Here is a 22,912-nt window from a genome sequence, read left to right on the forward strand (position 1 = left end):
CGCCTCTCCAGGAGGTGAGCAACAAACGCATAGTCGGAGCTCAGACAACATAAACCCCAGGCTAATGTGAGTCTTGTCACCAGTCTGCACTCGGATATATAAATAAATTCAGTGAGAATAAACCTAAATCCTCTCACAAAAACGGATGTTTAGCAATATGACAATGACTGTCTACAAGAATAAGAGATATGGTGGGGTAAGCTCTACTGACATCCAAGCTGCTGAACACCTGAGGAGTGAAGAGGAGATCTGTGTCAATCACAAAATGGGAAAAGGGGATCCCATGACATCGTTCTCTCCCATTGCATAACCCTTCACATTTTAAGCTGTTTTTCAAAAGACAGTAGATATAAGTTCATTTAGATATCCAGAAAAAAATCAGTTTTTGTTTCTTTTATACTTTCTTTTTTTGATTGAAACTGGCAAACTGAAATGATAATTAACATTTTTCTAATGTGCCCACCTCCATCTCACTCCACTAAAACACATGTTCTGACTTGTTTATCCAGCTTGCATGTCAGAGTTCAATTTAAATATTACGAGCCACAGTTTCTGCCGACTTCATCGTTTCTTGTTTTTTTTTTTTGCTAGATGTGGTTGACCAGATTCTACTTCCTGTTGTTCCAGACTGAACACTTTAAATAAGACAATACAAAATGGTAGAAACAATTTACTGGTTGCAAAGGCTTTAAATTGTTTTTGACATAATAATGTGGTTTCAGTTCTTTTTTTTTTATTTTTTTATTTAATGTAGCAACTTGAAAAACGTTGATCACCAATGACCAAGAGATGGATACGCTCAGGAATAGACGTTGGTTCACCACAGCGCGCACGACTTCCTAAGTTAAATTTCGAATATCCAATCTGACATGTTTGAAGTGCATTTCAATGTATTACCATGATCTTACTTGCACTTGAATAACATATCTGGATGCAGCTCCAAAGAGGAGCTTTTTGGAAAATAGACGGAGCATTATGTGAGCAAGGCACCCCCAAATGGCTGCCAGGGGAGATGCAACACGACCTCAAACATGCAAGAAGGAATCAAAGCAACATGAGGGGATAACGTAAAATGACACAAAGCTTTAAAAAAGTCAATTTTACATAATGTGCCATATTTAATGCTTTTATTCTGCTTCCTATAGAGGAAAAAAAAAAGATGAATGTGATACAGACCATTTTACAGAAGAAAAAAACATTTGCAACTGCATCTTATCTATATTGTTCATTATAAGTGGAATCTATGAAAAGTAGAACCAGGAGGATATAGGCAACATTCCCCTTTTGGAATGTGTCTTTATTACTGCAGCATGGCTTTGGTTTTAGTTTTGCTGGCTGACTCAAAATATCCAGAGATGGAAGACATCACATCTGGCTCACATAGGTTTCTTTTTTTTTTTTTTGCCTTCCTGCCTGCCTAAAATGTCTCCGGCTGTAAAAGCAAAAGACTTTAATACAATGGCAGAAATAATGAGAGCAGTTGATAAGAGCAACCATCGTTAACCAAAACATCTATTTTGACCCCCGTATGGCTGACAATCACGTTTCATGCAAAAAAAGAAAAAGAAAAAAAAGTTCTTCCCCTGTAATTGACTACATTGCAGTCACACTCCCTGATGAAGAACTTTACCACTCAAGGGTGGGAATTTGCAACTTTACTGCCACATCTTCACTTGCAAGAATCAACATGAATAAGTGGTAATACTGTCATTGCTGGAGGGAGCTTAAAGTGTTCAGATGGAAGAAACCAAAATTATAACGTCTCCTGCTGCTTAATAAATGTACTCATTATATCGTGCATGGGGTACTTATAAATTACAACTGACTGCTTCATTGCAGAGTACAGTTTCCATATATATTAAAAGAAAAAGAATGTACAAAAGAGTAAAGCACACAGTGTACAAATAAGTAAGAATTAACTCCTGTTTTTTTTTTTTTTTACAAACTTTTATTTCACCATGAGTGAAACATATTTAAACACCAGTCTAGTCAAACTTTTTTCATGAACTCTCACATTCCTTTGTTACTGTGCAAAACTCTTCAGCCATGATAGCTGCTGGTCACTTTGTCCATTTATCGTTTCGCACCTTTGCAGCTCTGGTCGTTTTATACTTCTTTTTTATATATATATACTTCATTCATGCCTTCCTATTGGGGTGTTTGCAATGATTTGCAATGATTTTAAATACTTTTCCATAAACTACTTATACTCTACTGTAATAAAATATGACTCAAACAAATATTAACTGCCACTGATCTCTGTTCTCCATTCAATTTTATTTAATTTTGTTCAAAATCTGCAATATTTCATGATAAAAAAAAGCTATTTTTAAAGAAAATTGTGAGACTTATGTATTTTTATTATTATTTAATTTTACAAATATTGACTTACTGCTTTAAATGGACGTAGATTGGTATGAAATGCTATGAAATTGTCCTGGAGCTGAGATAATTGACTTCAGTTTTTTTTTTCTTAAAACAAGGCAAACATTGTTATATCATTAATCTATCCAGATGGCAAAAAGGTCGTCAAAGCGTACTTTGAGACATTTATTTTATTTAGTTATCCTTGCACCTACCTGCTACAATATATATTGCTGATAATGATAAGCCATATAACACTAAAGCAGATAATCCATGTTCGATCTACAGAAAGCTTATGCAGAATTGATTTTAAATTGTTCCACAGCACCTTTGAAATTATTTCTTTGAAAAAAAATTATTTCTCTGAATCTTTGAAAAATATCAAGTATATCACATTCTGACAATAACAAAATATCTTCCAAAACACTCGTTCAAAGATGGAAAATCTCACCATTTCATGTCTCATAATCAGATATTTATTGGGGCTCACACAATGCAGCACGCTCCATGGTAAAAAAAAACTTAAGACTGAACAAATCAAACTAGTTTTCACACTTCTTGATGTAGGAGGGTCAACACTGGCGTGACGTCGGTCTAATAAAACCGTAAAATTAGAGTTGCAGCTTTTGAGACAAACTGAACACAGCCTATAAAAACTTGAATGTCAGAAGCAGGGTTACATCGTGAATCTGATTCTGTTAACAGGAACATGGGAACATATTTGTCTGATATGGGAAAGTCTAAGAAAAACTCTTGCTCTCCTCTGTGGCTACATGCCCACTCTCTAAACACCCACTCTACTCATTCTCAGAAGGAGCCTCCAGCTCTGTCTTTGTGTCTCACACTTGGAATCAAGAAGTCACTGCAGAAGAAGAATCTGAGTCTTATGACACCAGAGAGGTTTTTTTTTTTTTTTTCACTCTAAGCTGGAATTTATGTCTTTTCAGCTACATGCTAACATCTTATTTTTAGGTCAAGCATTTGTTTGACACCGGTGGTTCCCAGCATTACTTCTAGATCACATGGCAACAAGAGCAGCATTTAAAGCTTATGTAGAGTTTTTGTTTATGTGTCATGTGTATTTTATATATACACAGAAGCTGTTTACTCCATATAGAAATATATGCATATAAGGTGATTTACAACATTCTTATGTGAAAACCACTGTTGACAAAAACAAATAACTTTTCTCTCTCTCAGTAAATACAACTATTATTCGAACCCTGTTTTTTGTATTAAAGCTGCAGTATGTAACTTTTATCAAAAAGTGTTTTGTTTTTTTAAATATTTGTTAAAACTGTCATTATGTCGTGACATTTCAGGATGAGACTGAAAAAGTTGAGCTCCTCTGTCTCCTAGTATTTCTGAATACACTGGCTCAGTCAGAAACAACCAATCTGAGCCAGGAGGGGAGGGTCTTAGCGCTGTCAATCATGCCTGTGTCTGCTATGCTACAGCTTGTTCACCACAACAGAGCATGCCATGAATGCTCAGGCTAGTTAGTATGGCCACTGATGGGGGCAGAAGGTTAGCTGTTTCACCGCCATTAGGATAGCTGCAGCACGTTCACTAGCCTGATTGGCAATGTTAAGATCCGACTCTTGGCTCTGATTGGCTGTTTCTGACCGTGAGTGGTGCATTTCTGCTGATGATAATACTGGGGGTTGAAGGAGCTTGTTTTGTGTGTGTGTGTGTGTGTGTGTGTGTGTGTGTGTGTTTTGTTTTTTCACAGATTATCTGCCTCACAACATGGTGACAGTTTTAACAAATACTTAAAAATCTTACATTTTAAAAATCAAAGTGCATCTTTAACCCAGGTAAAATTTTATGTAAAAAAAAAGTCATTTTGTCTGAAAGTGTGAATAAAAAAGGCTAATAGAAAAATATTGTAAAGGTGGCAAATTACTATATATATATATATATATATATATATATATATATATATATATATATATATATATATATATATATATATATAAACTTGGAATGATTGCATATACATGTAGTGTAAAGATCTAATTTGCCCCAAAAGTTTAAATCAGTCAGCCAATAAATAAACAAACCACGAGTCCTGTTTCATCGATCTTACCCGGAGGAATAAAGATGTTACTAACACTCAGTCTGACTTGCATTCGGCTGCAGGGAGGGAGAATGAAAAAAAAAAAAAAACAGCAGAAAGGGAGAGCTCAGGAGCTGCTCTCCTTCAGGCGTCCCGACAAGTCTGGACTGTTCTGCTCCTGCTTGTGTTCAACTCTCCTCGAACAAGGCGGCAGCCTCGGGAATCAGAAACTGTTTTTTCACGTTGCTGACTGTCGCCTGCAGGGATGCAGCGATCATAGCTGGGTCGCTGAGCTGGCTGACTGGTGGTGGCGGCGCGATCCTGCTCCGTGAAGTTGTGACACTGTGAAACTGTGCCACCGGTCGTCTGTGGATATCACTGCTGCGTGGAACCCCCACCGCACTGTGGGCTCGGGCTGGATGTGCCACAGGTGGACAGCGGCGGGCTGTGGGCCGGCGCACAGAGCAGAAATCCCCAGGTACAGACAAACTTTTTTTTTTTTTTTTTTTTTTTTTTTTTTTTTTTAAAATTTTTTTTTTCAAAGTGCCATTTTCATAATACGCGAAACTGCTGCCTGAAAACTTCACGCAAGGTTTCAAACGCTCTGACGCAACATCTGCTTGCATGCGGTGCCGTGTGGTACTGATTCTGCTGCAACATCACTGTCACGAAGGGTTGCTCTCACAGAAAACCTCTCCATTTTACGCACGTGTTGTCAGAAAATGCTACGAATCCCATTCAAAGGCGAAGATCTAATGACTCGTGGTTGAGTCTTAATGCGTTTTAAACCCAAACCCTGAAATGGAACAGAAATCCAGCAGAACAGAGTGTGCACTATTAAAGCTGTTGGTTTAGGAACAAAAAGCAAACAAAAACTAATTTGTTTTTTCCTCCAAACCCATGACCAACTGGGTTGGGTCATGGGTTTGAACAAAAGTCAAACTTCAAAGTTAGTGGATGCAAAAAGAAAAAAAAAAGATTATATTAAGTAATATTTGGATTAAAATGCATTATTTTTACTGTTAGTTTATGTCTAAGTTTATGTTTTGAAAAAGTTTTACTGCGCCATGCTGTTTACTTTTACTTGAGAAACAGTATTTTGGCGTAGCGCATTTGGAGGTCAAATGGCACATAGAGCAAGAGGTGCATATTGTCAATGGAAGTGCTGTGTAAAGCTCTAACATGTACACAGTACAGCAAGTGTTGTCTTCTAACTTTTTATGGATTAGAAAACTTGGAAACATGCTTCTTCTGCTCAAATGTGTTATTTTTAATGATGTCACTTATATGTACTAATTTCTTATTTCATTATTCTCTACCCAAATCTGTTATTTTATATTTTTTCTGTATTTTCACATCATTTTCACACATTAAATTAGATTAAACAGTACATCTCAAGTTCCCCGTTCAGTACTTCACTAGCCATTTAGCCAAATACTCTTTTAATATGGTAAAAAAAAAATGGTGGTAAGCTACAACATTGTAGCCACAGCTGCCCTGGAGAGGTCTGACAGAAACGAGGCTGTCATGTACCTGAGATTCATTAGACTTTTAAAAAAAAAAGAAGTTTAATAAAATCTGCATCCATTTTGACCACATATTTGGATGAAATTGTCTTACTTTTGCCCCAGCATGAACCCTTTATTTGACTAAACAAATAACCCGGCAGTTTTAAGTGTGTTGACCTCAGTTGAACTTATTTAGGATCAAGACAGCGACCGACCTTGATTTAGGATGGAGGAAAGTATGCACACTCCCCTCTGCATGCTTTATTGGTTTCAATTATCTGGTCTACATCCGACTGCACCCTCAGCTTTGTTGTGGTTTAGCTCAGAACAGTAAAGAGTTCAGTTTTTTGTTGTTGTTGTTGTTTTACAATATAAAATAACATCAGGCTCTTTCTGCTTCACCTTCACCCTCTTGCTTTTTTTTCTTTCTACTCCTCATTCTCTGCATATTTGCAGCCAGACTCGGTTAGGTCTCTGGTGCTTCTCTGACATTTGGTGCCAACATTTGAGAACTGCCACAGCTGGTCCCTGTGTGTGTTTGATGTGATTATCTTCGTTTTCCTCGGCTGAGGATTAGAAGTAGGATATTCATTTTTGTTCTGCGTTAAAGCGGTAGTTTACAATGAGTCATTTTTTTGTTTGATTTCACGTAATTTAGTCTCTAATTGTGTTTAGGTTTGGCTTAGTCAGCTGGAAGGCAGGCGTGCTGCTGTGTCTCTGTCTTTTCATGCCCCATTCATGTTCCTGAAAGAGACAAGTTAGTCTTTGAAGACAAAAAGAGCACTTTCCTTGATTAAGTCTGTTCATCTTTTCTTAACAGAAACTCAAAGCTTGTGAAATTCTGGAACGAACTTGAACCTTTTGGAGGCTTTTTTCACAGAGGCGATTTATTTTCATAATAGATAGATTATTGAAGTTGGCTGAAAACCATGACGATGGCAGAAGTGATGGATCTTGTTCGCGACTTGAGAATCTTCGGAGGGTTTTCAGATAACCTCTGACAAGGACTCATTTATTCTTACCAGTAGCAGAGAACCAAGAATACAAGATCCCTGTGGTGTGGTCATTTTTTAGCAGTCTTGGGTAATTTAGTGGGACATGTCGCCCTCGTTTGACCCTTCAGTTCCCATGTCCACTCACTTCACAGTCTGCCCTGAACTCTGTCACATGGTAGTGGCCCACTGCTCCTGCTGGGAGAAAGCCATCTGAACCGAGCCACATTTCTGTGACTCTGCCAGAGCCCTGGTTTATAACTTTGCTCAGTTTTCATACAAATCCTACCAGAAACTCTGCGATGAGTCATAGTACTTTCCTTCTGTCCCGGGAAGACCTTGTTAAACTTATTCAAAAGCTTGTGTTTGCACGTTGTCTTTTCTTTTCAAATGGACTTTGTTTAAAAAGGACTTTGAGGAACTATTTACTACTGTTTCTTTCACTGTTAATTATACCTGCTTGGTTTGTACGGAGTGTGGCCATACAAGCCAGGAGTTTCAAAAGTGAACACATGTCTAAAGTTTCTATGGGTTTTGGAGATTCTGTAGTTTTTTTCTTTTTTTTTTACCGAGATCCAAAAACTCACAGTGACCATAAATATAGTGATGTAGTGTTAGGTACTGAGTCCGTTGTGCGATTCTCACCACAAAATAATCTTGAGTAAAAACGACTTGGTTTCTCAGGATCATGGTATTTACACAGAGACACCATCTAATCATCTATTTTTTATATTTAAAACAGGAAATCAACAAATATTCATATTGCTTCTGAGATTATATAACACATTGATCACTACAGTTCCAACAATGTAATTAATAGCATTTATTAATTGTATATATTTTGATTGTGATGTACAAACTTAGAGCAAAAGCACAGCTTCGTTTAACCTGCAGGTATTTATGTTTTTGGTGCACATGTAGCTGTAAACATTCAACCCTGTTTTTCAAGAGACAAACACAAACAGGAAAATCTGCTTAAGCTTTTCTAGTTACTCTGCTGTCCACAATTCAAATTATGCGCATCCTTTCTCTTGATTCTTATCTTATTTGCAAAGGTTAATTTTACTATTTGTTAAAAACACAAAGATGGAGCCAAAAAAAAAAAAAAAAAAAGCACCAAACGTGCAAAGGAAGCTGATAACTTACGCCATTTTGCATTTGTGTTTGCCTCAGGGTCTGTGTTCCCACTAAAATGTTGCAAGTCTTTGGCAGCTTGGGTTCATCGGTCTCATTATTGGTTTTATATCTTTTTCTTTAGTTAAAACTGGTGCACTGTGTACAAAAGTATATGGGTGACCGCTTCACCAGATTTAAAACAGCAATTGGAAAATAAAATGAAATGTATATAAGCTGATGTGCTCGCTCCAGAGATCTTTGGATGTAATTTAATTTGAAGCGTGTGGAATCTGAAAATACTTAAAGACAAGGAAAAGTAAGATCTACACGTGCAACTTCTCGAGCTTTATGAGAATGTTTTGGACCGAAATAAAATCTTCAGCTGGTAGTCTTGTCGGGTCTGCATCTTATAGGGGAAGAACCGTTTGTCATCAGCTGAGAGGTTTTTGCCTTTTGAGATCAAAGATGAGAAGGAGAAAACAACAAAGCTTGGTAAAATAATCAAACGTTATTGTAAGGCTCAGATCTCTACGCACATATTAGTGCTACAGTAAAGAGAATCAGTGGAGATAAGCAAGAATTACTATGTGCTTTCTGGTTAAAATTCCTTAATACTGTAACACTGCACCAACCTTCAATAGGGATTAACAGATAAGTTACCAGAGGCTGTTTGCAGCTTGTTGCTCATTGAACCAATATTGAAGTGTTTGTTTTGTTATGTAAGGCAGATTGCAAGCCAAATTGCTGGAATCTTTCTGTGAGAGAAATAAATTGTGCTCATCAGGATGAATATGGTGCTAATTATAAATAAAGGTAATCTGCTCTACATTATTCCACTGTAGATGTCAACAGTCTTTGCCAGTCTGTCAGCATGTGTTAACTCCATCTGTCTTTCACGTGCTCTCCTGACCTCAGCTCTCCAACGTTCTGTCTGCTTTCAGACATTTTCTCGTAAAGCTCCCAAGAGTTAAAATGTTTTGTGTTGACCTGCTGACTCCCATAAACCACTGATTTTATCCTGTTGTATAGCCTCCCGTAGTTCTGTTAACCCGACTGCATTACTCTGATGAAAAGGATGTTCTTGGCTTATAGCTACGCCCCACCTGACAAAAGCTGACACATATTACAGTCAATACTGACAGATGTTGCCATAAGTTATAAGAGAGTATGATTTTTAAAAGGTAAAAGGAAACATTTTTTTTATGACTGGAAGAAGAGCGGGGATCTCACGGACTTCATATCAACCATATATAGGAATCTGGCATCTGCCTTCCATATGAACGAAAACCAAAGACAGATCGAAAACATGCGAGAAGAATACTTTAAGTTCCAATACTGTATTACTCCTGAAAGCCAAAGAGATACGCATTGGTATGTGAAGGTGAAGTAGCCTATTTCAAAAATGTAATAACACCCATACGTCCGTCTTTTAGGACCAGGATGGCTGGCTAATGGCAAATGACACAAATAGTGATTGTTTGCACTGATTTCTAATGTGCACAATTAAAAATTGGAAACGTTTGACTCAGTTTTGACAGTGTAATGAACTATTTGAATTTTAGTCAGTATAAAAACTTTACTTTGTAAGACTTCATCAAAGAGCATATTTGGTGCTTTATAGCAGATGTTTATTCACCTTATTCATTTCAGCAGTTTGAACGGTTCAGACAAGCACAGTAAGAGTTGCAGGTAATACATTTTTAATCCTAATTGAGGGTTCAACAACATCGAGGCGGTTTAACAGCTTTGCTGGTTTTGTGGCAGTGTGCACTGAAATCAGAGAGAATTACTTATTTCTTCTTATTCCTTTTGTGTCATAACTGTTTGTATTTATTTGCTTATGGCAAAATAAGGTGAAAGAGTTAGATTTTTGTTAACTCTTTAAGTGAAATAGAATTTTTCTAACAATTCTTGAGCCCTGATGTAATTATACATGTCTTGAAGTCATGGATTGAATTTATAGCTATTTAAAATAATGCAGGTACAAAACAATTTACAACACATCTCAAGTCGCTTTGGATCAAGACAAGCAGATCTTTATCATATCATCACATTTGTTGTGTTTATTCCAATAAAATCCAGTTATGTAGTCAGATTCAGAACCCTTAGTCAAATTCAGTCCAAAATAACCTGATGTAGCGATACTGAATCCATGTCGCATCTTGTGGAGAAGTAGGAGCCTAATCTAGAAATGAGAGCGTCTCATTTCTGGATTGTAATTTCTTAAATAGGAAGCACAAACAACGAGAAAGACAGCAAGATTAACAGACTTAAAACTGGATGGCTAGATAGCAGAATGACAACATTAGAATCTGTGAAAGAAGGTGACAGGCTTGTAAATGCCTGGGAGGTGATTGATGGAACCAGAAATGTGCCCCAGTCAACACAACAAGCGACAGGTGTTAAGGGTGCCTGACGAATGATGTGAGACAAATAAATCCATGTCACAGAAAAATGAGAAATATACAGACACAAAGAAACAATGAACACAAATGAAGTGACAGCAATTTCAGCTAAACACAAATAAATGCTACAGAAAATGAAGCCAAATTTATCAAGTAAGGGAAAGACTCAAAACACAAAACACAAAAGTTAATATTTTTTCAGTCACAGTTTAGTTTTTTCTTTTTTTTTTTGTCTCAATGCTAGTATAGGAAATGTTTGAACAGAAAAGCGCTGCATTATTAATGACAAAGACTGACAATGTAACATGTCAATACAGCCTGGAGCTGAATCTGACTGATGTAAGTGAAGAGGATCGCTCTGATTGTCAGACAGAGCCGTAAAACTTGGTAACGTGCTGCAATTAATAAGACTGGCAGACAGGATAACAAGAATCAGGCACAGACAGGAACAAGCAGTGTGGAAGCAGACAGTGACACATAGCAGCTGAACATCTGAAGATGATGCGAAACTAAATGACTTCCAAGATTAAAAAGGAAATTCCAAAGTAACCAGGATAACCCAACAATATGCAACGGATTTAATGCCGATGACTAACAAACTGAAGGAATGTGATGCTTTTAAAAGAAAAATGTTGGTGGCGTTGCATAAAGCTCTTTTCCTCTTTCGTCTGTCCAGGCCGTGAAGATGTGGAGCTGGGTTTTCACTGCTGCTGTCCTGCTGTCCTCCATCACACTTGCTGACGCTCAGGGTAAAATCATTTGTCTTATTTTGATCCATTTCTAGATATTCAGCTTTATTTTTGATTTTCATCAGCACAACTTAAGTTTTTTTTTTTTTTTTCAACTTATTAATTATAATTTTGCTGCTTTTTGAACTTCTAGATCCTTTTATGTCTGAAGTTTTATCAAATTCTTGGCCTTTGAACTTGATCTGGCTTAAATGCCTACAAAAGCAATGAAATTTTAACTTTTTGAAAATTTGCTGAACTGTATGCAAACGGAAGTTTATGTGATTTTTTTTCTTACCGATGTAGTCTAGTTCATATAATCCTATATAAAACATCCGATATATTGTAGATTTTAACCGATTTAACACTGTGTGGACTTCAAAAACCTATGAAATGTCCCTTTATCAGATTGCCCAAATCATAAGTCTTCTGCATTGTGTTGCTTGCGGATTTGTGGAAAAAGAAAGAAATCCACAAAACAGATGGAAAAATCTAGGAAAATGATTCTGGAAAAGTATGGAAATGTAAAACTAAACATTAACATCCTAGCAGCAGACCAATGCTGCTCACTATTCTCTATTTGTTATACATTCTAGATAATATAGAAGTGATTGTCAAAGCCACTGTCGGATCACGCTTGTGTTTGTCGGCTCCAGTGTTAAAGACTCGACTTTTACGGAAATGACTGTCACGGTTTCTGTTTTAACACCAGCTTTTGCAGACTTGACTGAGATCTGCTGAAACCTCGGGCTAACCGTCTGTCAATCACAACATATCCTCTTTTTTAAAAGTAAAGCAACATTTCACAGAAACGAAAACAGATTTGTTTTGAAGTTTATAAGCAAAATAAAAAGAGACAATAAAGATATTATTGGGGGGTTTTTTTAACGCTGAGTGACTGGCTGTAATTTCCTCCTGTTTTTGGACCGGAGGCTACATGCCTTTGAAGTACAAACCACCCAGTCTTACTCTCATGCAGATGAGTTGTTACACACTCATGGGGAAATCTATGAAGCATAGCAATCAGTTTTTCACCTGCAATTTGTTTTATTTCTGCACTGGACTCTCAAAGCTGTTTGCACAACATACATGCAGGAACAATTGCACTAATAAAGTCCAGCAGATGGAAGCAATTTGTTTGCACCATTTCTTTCATCAGATGGTAGCTGTTCTCTCTTTATCCACTAACATAATAGATGCAAAAGTAACAGACACAGACTAGACACATAGATGACTATGTAGATCAATAGATTTATTCAGTCATTTAATAATTATAGTAACGTTTATAACGTCAGAGCACAAAAAGGAACTTGTGTATAGATTGATCTTTCATGCATTTGGAAACAATTCACTAAAGTCAACATGAAATACATCTGTTAAAACATTCCACAGCATCTGCATTCCGAATTTTGAAAAAGTGACAGAATAATTGTTCTTAACACAGTGTAGGCATTGTATTGGATTTAATTTGCACAAATTTATTTCCAGAAACATCTGGTGTACGGTGATCGCTTCCCTGACTTGCTTTATTTTGCATGTCCCTGCAAAACACAACCAGGGTTTGTTTTGGAAAACAAGGAGTTGTTTGCTCGGGCTGTGGCATACATGAAAATGGACGAGGTTTTTCTTAAATGTGTGAAAAGTGCCTAATTTATACGTGGCTGGTTTATGCCAGTGTAAAGAGATGCTTTTTTTTTTTGGACCTATTTGTAGAATTGGAAATAGATGCAACCCAGTAATTGAAAACATTTAGCATCAGATAATGGATTTGCTCATCTAACCCACAGGGTTTTCATTTTGACACAGATATACAAAGATGTTTCATTATGTCTAAAGAAAGAGTGTATTACCTCACTCAATGCCCATTTTATTAGGTACACCTCACTAGTATGAACTTGGAGCCTGGTTCGCCCTCCAGAGATCACTGGACTGCAGCGACTTCATCAATATGGTCGGCGAATCAGCTTGAGATGATTTGAACTTTGTGACAGAATAAAGTTATCCTGCTGAAGGTAGCCATCATCAGAAAATGGGAAAACTGCGGTGAAGGATGAAATTATGATAGAAATTATTTCCAATTTTGATGGAATCCAGATCTTGCAGTTATTATTTAAGTATCTGATTGCGTTTCAAATTGGTTACTTTTTAGTGTAAAGGTAGTATAAAAAAATTAAACTGAAGGAACATCAGTTTTTATTTTACTTTAAGTAACATGAGCAATGATGACTGGCTATGTTGCAAAGAGTAACAAGAAAAAAAAAAAAGTTAAATTCTTATTTTACTTGAGCTTCAGTAAATTATTGCAACTAAAAAGCTGTTTTTGAAGAGAAGAGTCAGGCTGTGGCATAATTACCAATCAACTGGACCAGAGGAAAAAAGGCAGCCCTAATTCCAGGTAGCAACGTACCAATTTAACGATTTACCGTACAAAAGCCTCACCCTCACATTATTCAACACAAAAGGAAGTTTTGAGGCTAAATTTATGGACATGGAGTAAATGACACGTCACTGTTTCTCCTTCACTTTGCAGGCAGGTGTAATAATGTGCAGGCAGCAGACATCGTGTTCCTGATTGACGGGTCCTCCAGTATCGGCCGCGCAAATTTCCTGCAGGTGAAGGGCTTCATGGCTGGAATCGTAAAGCCTTTTGCCAGCTTTGTCAGCGAGTCGGGGATCCGGTTTGGGGCTGTGCAATACAGCGATACCTCAAGGTGACTGACAGGACTTGTAACTCCCTCTTTTCTCTGCTTCATAAGCAGAATTACCTCATTATTGCTGTTGCTCTTTCTTCAGGGTGGAGTTCGCCTTTAACACACACCTGACAGGCACTGATGTTGTCAACGCGGTGCAGAATATGAACTACAAAGGTGGAAACACACGCACTGGAGCTGGTCTAAAGTATGTTTCTGATAACTTCTTCAACCCAGCCTCCGCTCGCGACGTCCCAAAGGTCTAACCACCACAACGCTTAATTATTACGTTTTACTTCACGCTAGGGACTGGTAGCTAATCCTACCTGCTGTTACGTTTTCAGGTCACCATTCTGATCACTGACGGGAAGTCACAAGACCAAGTGCAGGAACCGGCTCAGAAGCTACGGAGTCAGGGAGTGAATGTTTTTGCAGTTGGTATGTTTTTTTTTTATTTTTTATTTTTATATCTGCAGCCTTGTGGATCAGATGTCAGAATAAAGGAGTAAATATGAAATCATCTGCTTTCTTTTTTTCCCCTTTGCCCAATTTAATAATAATATAAAAATCATTTTAGGAATCAAGAGTGCAGACAGGAACGAACTGGCTCAGGTTTCCTCAAAGCCCAGCAGTGATTTCACCTCATTTGTTGGGGACTTCAAGCTGCTGAATACGCTCCTTCCTCTCGTTAGCCCTGGAGTGTGCTCGGCAGCAGGGGGAGTCTATGCAAGTGATGGTGTGTACGGAGGCCACAGCTCAACACTGCTGTATTGAAATATGACATATTCATATTACTTTTCCATATTTTCTTGCATTACAACCAGAGAGCTCAATGTATTTATTCAGATTTAATGGAATAGAGCAGCATAACATGACGTTTTTTTTTGCTTTTTTTTTTTTGGAAGGTGACTCATTTCAATTCTTTCCATTAAACATCTGAAAAGAGCCACATGCATTCATACTTAGCATTAATAAAGTACAGAGGTTTGTGGTTATAACTTGGTAAAATGTGAAAAATTTCAAAGGTTATAAATACTTTTCCAATGCGTTGCACATATGCATGTCACTTTGGACAGTATATCATATTTTTATTGATCCATGTCTCCCAACCCTTCCATCAGAGGCCTTTTCTGGTCCGTCTAATCTTCAGTTCACGGCACAAACGACTGATTCTCTCCGGTTTCGATGGAGTCCTGCGGGAGGCCCCGTGAGCGGCTATGCCATCCAGTACGTGCCGCTCTCCGGTCTGGGTCAGCCAATCACTGCAGAACTGCGCCAGGTGCGTCCAGGTGCTAGAGAATTTTGTGTCGTGACTCGTGGAAAGATAAACCAGCGCATGTTTCTCAGCCCTGACTCAAGAAAAGCTTAATTGCAGTCTTGGGAGCCAAAGTCGATTGTGCTTTGCAAGAAAAACATGAGTTCAGGTGGAGTACAAACATGTCTAATGGGTGGATCCTCTTCATGTAGACGCTGTAGAGATTAAAGCGTGGTTGACTAAAATTTAGTGTTCCCGTCAGCTATTATATTGATGTAAAAATGCCCTAATTTAGGCTGTTGTCAGCCACATTCTTTGCAAAACATCTGAATGAGGAATGACTACAAATAAGAGATGTGTCCATCTCTACAGGAATCAGTCTCAGCCAGTCAGAGGTTTTTCACTGCACAAGATCTCAGGTCAGGAACAGACTACCTGGTGACTGTCATCGCCCAGTACCCCAACAGTGTTGGAGAGTCCGTTTCTGCAAAGCAGCGAACCAGTAAGAGCTGACGGCAGACAAAAACCAGAAGGTGAAGACTAGAATAACACTAGGAAACCTTCTCCTGTCCTTTTTCTCTTCACACAGGGTCACTACCAGGAGTGTCCAGCCTTCGCTTGGTCCAGGCGGGCTACTTCTCCCTCTCTATCGAATGGGATCAGCCTTCAACTCCTGTGCAAGGCTACAGACTAACCTATGGGCCACGAGGTCGGGCTCACTCACATTTCTGTTATTGTTTCCTGTCACTCTTAGACATTCTGCCTCTGACCTGCATTATGAATTTTACATTCCTCCTTTGTTCTGACGTTATCACAGAGTGAAGGGTTACAGTCAAGTCGATACAGTAGTCAAAAATTGTCAACTTGTTGATGGCAAGTTGGAACCGTGTCAAGAATGCACAGGAGTTTGAGTAAAGCCTGGTTAACGCTACCTTCTCTTACTCTGAAGTGTCCTCAGGCACCGGCTGTAAGAGTTTGCACCGCTGCAGCCATGACCTAATTTATTAAATGCATTCGTCTTCAATATAGGTGTGAAAAAGGCTAAGTTTAACTCTTTTTATAGACTGTGAACAATTAGTCATAAAATCCTTTCATTTCTGAGGACAGGGTGTGTCGAGAGGTTCTGATGATTACACAGTGATTCAGGAGGGGAAATTGCCCCCCTGAGGGAAGTTACGGCTTCTCCCACTGAACATGTGGCAGGAGTTGCCACTCTCATTCCTCCGCCAGAGGAATCTCATGTTCACCCTTCGACTCGCCAGGCAGATAGACGAAAGTAATTACAGGACAAGTTTTTTCACGGTTTATGTTTTAGGCTACCCTTAAAATTGAGTTAATTCGCCACCTCAAGCCCACTTACAGTAGAATGGATAAGCAAACTTAAGAATGGGATTTTGTATGTCTTTGCTGTGTTAGGGTATAGAGGAGACTTGCAGCTCCTCGGAGATCAGAGCTAAATCCTATTGAGATGCTGCAGTGTGACCTTAAAGGGGACGTTCCTGTTCAGAGACTTTTGCATTGGCTAAAAAGTGGGACAGAATTCCTCTATAGTTATGTAAATGACTCTTTGTCAGTCGTCACTGAGGCTGGATGGCGGCCGAGGGTGGGACAAGCAGTTAGTAGGTGTTGTGAGCGACTAGTTTTCGCAAACGGCCAGGTTGGTCTGTAAATCTGTTTCCTTTACATAAATAAAATCATCATGTGAAAACAGATTTTCTTTGATATTAAGAATTTTAGAGAAAGAACATATCAGTAAGGGGGAGATTCTTTTTTAACCCACTAACATGACCTATAAAGGCATTGTCGAGTAAAAGGTTACCTGATCTAAAGACCACACATACTGCACATTTCTGCTCCTGTAATTATGCTGGATGAAACGCTAAGCGTATTTTGAGATGCCTCCCAGACCGATAACAGTCCACCGTGCATCTTTTTGCCCTGTGCTTTGACTAGGACAACCAGCGGCCCAGCTGCTGGAGCAGTCTCTGCCTGCAGACGCATCCTCTGTCACCTTGGAGTCTCTTCAGCCCGACACAGAGTATGTCATCAACTTGTACCCTCTGTTCTCCAGAAACGGTGCATCCCCGTCCGTCCTCAACGCTCGCACTTGTAAGTCCGTCACAACTGATGCTTTCAACAGTATGCTTCAAGAAAACAGATTGGATCAATATTATGAGGTGTTATAAAGCATGTACCGTATCCTTTAGATGGTAATACCTTTTAGTGGAACAGAAAATGATATTAATCGTTTGTTTCCGATGGCTTCAGTGAGCCTGGAGGCTGTGCAGCAGTTAACAGTGGAGACGGTGTCTGAGGGCAGCGTCCGTGTCAAATGGAGACGAGTCAGTGGCGCACAAGCGTACCGTTTGGTATGGGGACCATTCACAGGTTAGAGGGTTTTTTTTTTTTTTTTTTTTTTTTTTTTTTAATATTTTTTTTTAAAATTTTCCATTTACAAAAAATATTTATGCTTTGCTTTTCCACCAAGGTCGTAGCGTGGAGACTGTGGAGGTCGCTGGTGACACTGAGCTCTATACTTTGTCCAGCTTGCAGTCGGATACTGAGTACATTGTCACCATCATCCCGCTGTATGAGGGCAACACTGAGGGGCCCCGAGCCACAGCCAGATTCAAGATAGGTAGGAAGTGAGATGTTTGTCACGTTAAGCTTCTGGGGATTTTTACCCCGTCTTTACTGCGTCCTAATCCCTCAAAGCATGTTAAAATCAGCAATTAATTACTGTACTTTATGTGAGGCTAGGCCTCTAAATGGCACATAGTAAAAAGCAGAAAAGTGGATATTTTCCTATTTTTCAGTTCCATTTCTTTAGAAAACAGTTCAGTTTCAAATCCGTTGCCTGTCGCCTTTGCCTCTGGAGGTAAACTGGACGCTTATTACTGATACTTCTGTGTCCATTGTTTTATTATTAATGTGAGAATTTGCATTAGTGTGAGAATTTGCATCATTTTCCATTTGGTTGCAATTTTGCTTAACGTCAGTATTAAGATCACCATAATGATCAAACACTTTAATTAGAGCGAAGGCTTAGTCATTGCTTTTGGTCCATGTTTGAAACTCAAAGCCGCAGCCTGAACAGAAGACCACATTTCTCATATTGCAGTAAAGTTTAGAAGGTCTTCATCTTCTCTGAAAACCTTTCACCTATCAGATAAAAACGAAACATTTTTTGAGCATTATTCTCAGTTTTGCTGACATGCTGTAACCCATTAAGAATCCTCTTTGAAAAGGCGAGTGCCCTCTGTTTTGACCGGTCAAAAACAGACGGGGAAACGAGGAGGGAAAGAAAAGGAAGCAGAAAAAAGATGGCCAAAAATCTCTCTGCCTGTTTGTCTCTCTTCTAAAAGTCAAACACGTGTTACTGTTTAGGTCGGACAGACACAAGCCTCACAGCCCGGGCCTTTCATGTGTGATTCCCATATGGTGTCACTTCAATGAGATGAAGGCACTGAGTCACTCCAGAGCTGCTGCTTTTCTGTGCGGAGTGAAATACTGTCTGAAAACTGAAAAGGTTTCAGAAAGGACACACACAGACAATTTGATATCCTCTGCTTCTGTAATTGTAACTATATGTGTGAGCATGTTTGTCATTTTTGTGATGTTGCCTCGTGGGACCCTTGCGTTTGTTTTTATTGATCGGAAAAGAGCTTGAGGAAGAAAATAATCGCGTGCTGCTTCCTCACTGTGCTTTCCTCAGAACGTCAAGAACAGCAGGTTCTCAGAGCAGTGACCACAGGACCCTCCTCAATCCGCCTCACCTGGAGACTGATCCGGTCCGCTGAAGGCTACCGCCTGGAGTGGAGGGCGGGAGAAGGTCAGATAAAAATGCAACATAATGGCTCACATTTTTCCTTCTAATTCTGGCCCTGAAAACATACGGACAAGCAAGCATTTCTTTGAAAACATGTTGACAGTTTGAAAAGTTTAATCACAATCAACAGCCTGTTTTAAGACAAAGTAACCAGGAACTTCATCCGAACTACATCAAAAATATGTAGTTTTGTTTTGAAACTTTCATATTTCATAGCTTTTCTCTAGTTTATTTTGAAAATTGTTCAAATTTAACCCCCGGTCTCTAATTGGTGTGTCTGTGCATGGTTGCTTGTCTTGCGTGACTCTATGTTGCCTATTTATTTATTTTATTTACATTGTTATGTGAAAACCTGGATATCTTGTTGAATTCAAAGGCTTATTGTCAATTTAATACACCAGTTCTCAACAACCAAGTAAATACTAGTCTGAAAATTCAACACAGTGCAGAAGATGTACTGTAACAGTTGGATTTAGACATCCTAAACACTTCTCACATTTTGTCCAGGACAAAGTAAATTTTAGATAACAGCTGAAGAATTGTAATTCTGCTCCCCCTTCTTAAGGAGAAATGATTGCATGTTAAGATAAAATGCTGAGTCTAAAACCTCTAATGTTGCAGTCTTGCTCTTTCCCGCAGGAAGTCCTCTCCAGAGCCTGTCCTTTCCTCGAAGCTCCACCAGCTACGAGCTAACGGGTCTCCGGCCAAACACTGAGTACATCTTCAAGCTGTACACGCTGTACGAAGGCCGTGAAGAAGCCACGCCTGTCTCCACTGAAAACATAGGTCAGTCAGCCGTTATAAACAGATTTCTGCTTAGTTTATGGGTCATAATCACGCTGGTGAGAGATGGCCTGCTATTTCAAGCTTTGAACTGCATGTCACGGATGATTGTTTCTCCGTTTCAGACGAGCAGCCAATAGGAAGCGTGTCCAACCTGAGAGTGGTGGAGTCACTGGGCAGCACAGTTCAAATTGGGTGGACAGGCGTGGCGGGGGCCACGCAGTACCGGATTGTTATCTTAAACAGCGAAGGTACGCTCCAATTTTATTTCTGCTTTTTGTTACTTTTCATTGGTTAAGGAAAAAATTATAGCCTTTGCTTCTCCCGGTGTCATGTCAGATGGGACAGAGTCGATCCAAGTTATTCCCGGAAACCAGACGACCCTTGACCTCAGAGATCTGACAGTGGGGGTGTCATATGGCGTCAGCGTCACTGCGCTGGTGAGGTCGAACGAAGGAGAAACCGTCACCGTCTTCATCAAACCAGGTGAGCTGAACAGTGCGTTTGAAATCACCTGAAAATCACCTGAATAGGTTTACAGGTAAAACACCTGTAAACCTTTGTTTTCCTGCAGAGCCGACTGCAGGCAGAGTGACCAATCTCAGAGCAACAAATGCAAACAGCCGGAGAATTCGCATCGCTTGGCAAGGTGTCGCTGGTGCAACAGGATATAGAGTCACTTGGAGGCAAGGCAACAGTAAGTAAAGCTCTGTCCATTTAAAGTAGACCCCAAAAGTATACAAACCCTTAAAATCTTTGACATAAGTGAGATAATTAGTCAATTTAAAACCTTTTTCCACCTAGCGCAACATGTTAGATAACACATCTGAAAAAAACTAATCTCTGATAAAGGATATATTGGGGGGCGGAGGGGGAATACGACAACTACCTGGTTGTATAAATGTGCACAAGTTATATTTTGTAACGTCTTATGATTGAATTTTAGCCTCTAGTCTTCTCTGGTACATGTTTCAGCCATCGTCATCTTGACAATATTTGACACCCTTATTAAAGTTGTTGATCTCTTTCAGATTGTGAGAACAGCTCATGTCCACATTCCTCTTTAAGTGAGCCTGCACAGTTTTGGTCAGATCTGGTTCTGGCCTCTGGCTAGGCCTTTCCATACCTTTAATTTTCCTCAGGAAGTCATTCTTTTGTTGATTTGGACGTCTGCTTTGGTTCACTCCAAAGCTACAAAGTCTTTATCTGTGGTTTCCCGACAGGTGTCTGAATGTTTTAGCTCAAATTTGAAAGCCTCATAGAACTAGTCATGATTTAATCCATCTTATCAAAGAGCACAGTTCCATCTGAACAATACTTACTCCATACCATGATGCTGCTGCTTCTTTGTTTCACTGTAGGTACGCTGTTCTTCGGGTAATGTTTTTGTGCCAAACATGCCTTTTGAAATAGCAAATTAAAACTTGAAGTTTAGCTTTATCTAATCATATGACTCTCCTCCACAAGGCTTGGGAGACCTTGCCCAGTTTTTAATATTTAATGTAGAAGAAAATGATTTTGTCTTCAACCATCTATTCCAACTTACAGACAATAATTGTCCCATGTCACTGGTGCAGATTTATGGTCTTAAGTGGAAGGGAATAGTACTTTTCCTCTTGTTTCTTGATGTTTAGCCTTGCATCCAAAAGGGAAGAAGTCCAGTTACCTTCTACTTAAACTCTTAAAAGTCACATGTAGAACATTTTACTAACATGGTCTTACTAACCTCCTTGATAAGTTTTTAACTCAACCTTTTCATCAGTTTTGGAGAAATGTCCAGTTTTTTTCCTCATATTTTTTTTTTATGTCACTGTGGTTTCTGCATCCATCTCCTGACTGATACCTTTATACAGCATGCTCCTTTCCTTCTCTGCAGCTTTGGTCTTTATCTAAAAGATGTAAATGAGCAATTATGAGAGAGATCAAATGGCAGGTGTGAACTCAAGACGAGTGAATGCTGAAATTAAATTTAAAGGTGCCTCAGAAAATATGCTAATAATAAAACTTGGACTTTTAATCGGGTGTGTATGCTTTTGAGAGCCGTGACATAGGCATATATTTCATGATGTTCTACTGCAATATATTTTCTTGTATTTTACAATCTTCTGTTCTCCTGTGCAGACGCAGAACAGTCTCGTCTTCTGGGAGCAGAGTCTACTTTTTACACAATAGATGGCCTGCAGCCGGATGAGGGTGTGGTAATCGGTGTCGCTCCTATCGTTAATCAGCGTGTTGGCGAAGTCGTCACTTTGTCTTCAAGGACAAATCCCTCTACTGGAGCGTTGTCTGGGCTTCGTGCCACTGAGGTTTTGTCACAGAGGATACGCATTGCGTGGTCATTCTTTTCTCGAGCTACTGGGTACAAGATCGTTTGGCGCCATGAAGATGGTAAGAAGTGATTTGCTGTAGATACAGCAGCTATTAAGGGTTTACATATTCAGTTCTTTGCAAAAATCTTCATGACCTCTGAAATTATGTGCATCTTTACACATTTTGCAATCACAAATCTTTACGTGTTTCACTGGTATTTTACACGACAGATCAACAGAAAGTTAGACATAATTTTGAAGGGTAGGCAAAAATATAACATGGCTTTGCAAAAAAAATAAAAAAATTCTTTTTGCAAATAAAAATATGAACAGTGTGTCCTGTGTGTGTATTCAGCTATGGGACATAGTAGATATTTAGAACTAAAAACATGGAGAGACGGGAGGCTACTTTTTTTTTCTCTCCCATTCATCTAGCAAAATAGCTCAGCCTCTGTCACAGAGACCTGTGACAGGTCTCTGTCAAAGCCCAGTCAAAGTTCTGGGCTTTGACTGGACCATTTGAACACATAAATATGCTTTAATAAGGTGATCCTCTGCCCATTTCTGAAGTCTTTTATAGCCTTCAACAGGTTTGCCTTCATGATTGTCCTTTATTTAGCTTCCTCCATCTTCCTACAAGTCTGACCTTATTCCCCATCTATGGTTAAAAAAAAAAAAAAAAAAAAGCATACTCACAGCATGATGCTGCCACCACCATGTGCCACCATGGGGAGGGGTGTTTCAGGTGCCGTGCCGTGCTATTTTCCAGCCACACATAGAGTTGTATATGTAGGCCAGTGCTTCTCAATTCCAGTCCTCAGCGCCCCCCCCCCCCTCCCCCGCCTTTTTTTATTTTGGCCCTTTTCCCGCACAG

The 22,912-nt window shown here is 39.1% G+C and overlaps 1 protein-coding gene across 2 annotated transcripts in view; it reads left to right on the forward strand.

The window, feature by feature from the left end:
• Positions 1-4,563: 4,563 nt before the first annotated feature.
• Positions 4,564-22,912, forward strand: part of col7a1 (collagen, type VII, alpha 1) — a 77,359-nt gene continuing 59,010 nt past the window's right edge. For both annotated transcript variants that reach the window (XM_015037447.1, XM_015037437.1), the window contains exons 1-18: positions 4,564-4,901; positions 11,121-11,193; positions 13,703-13,883; positions 13,966-14,122; positions 14,207-14,300; positions 14,440-14,598; positions 14,984-15,141; positions 15,490-15,619; positions 15,707-15,826; positions 17,071-17,226; positions 17,386-17,505; positions 17,606-17,755; positions 18,833-18,949; positions 19,586-19,732; positions 19,855-19,980; positions 20,069-20,215; positions 20,304-20,426; positions 21,851-22,117. In XM_015037447.1, coding sequence (XP_014892933.1) covers positions 11,130-11,193; positions 13,703-13,883; positions 13,966-14,122; positions 14,207-14,300; positions 14,440-14,598; positions 14,984-15,141; positions 15,490-15,619; positions 15,707-15,826; positions 17,071-17,226; positions 17,386-17,505; positions 17,606-17,755; positions 18,833-18,949; positions 19,586-19,732; positions 19,855-19,980; positions 20,069-20,215; positions 20,304-20,426; positions 21,851-22,117 — 2,416 coding nt within the window. In that variant the 5' untranslated portion in view covers positions 4,564-4,901; positions 11,121-11,129. The remainder of the gene's footprint in view (positions 4,902-11,120; positions 11,194-13,702; positions 13,884-13,965; positions 14,123-14,206; positions 14,301-14,439; positions 14,599-14,983; positions 15,142-15,489; positions 15,620-15,706; positions 15,827-17,070; positions 17,227-17,385; positions 17,506-17,605; positions 17,756-18,832; positions 18,950-19,585; positions 19,733-19,854; positions 19,981-20,068; positions 20,216-20,303; positions 20,427-21,850; positions 22,118-22,912) is intronic.

Source organism: Poecilia latipinna, unplaced genomic scaffold, assembly GCF_001443285.1.
Source record: "Poecilia latipinna isolate Pla-1442-1.1 unplaced genomic scaffold, P_latipinna-1.0 Scaffold24, whole genome shotgun sequence".
Taxonomy (NCBI): Eukaryota; Metazoa; Chordata; class Actinopteri; order Cyprinodontiformes; family Poeciliidae; genus Poecilia; species Poecilia latipinna.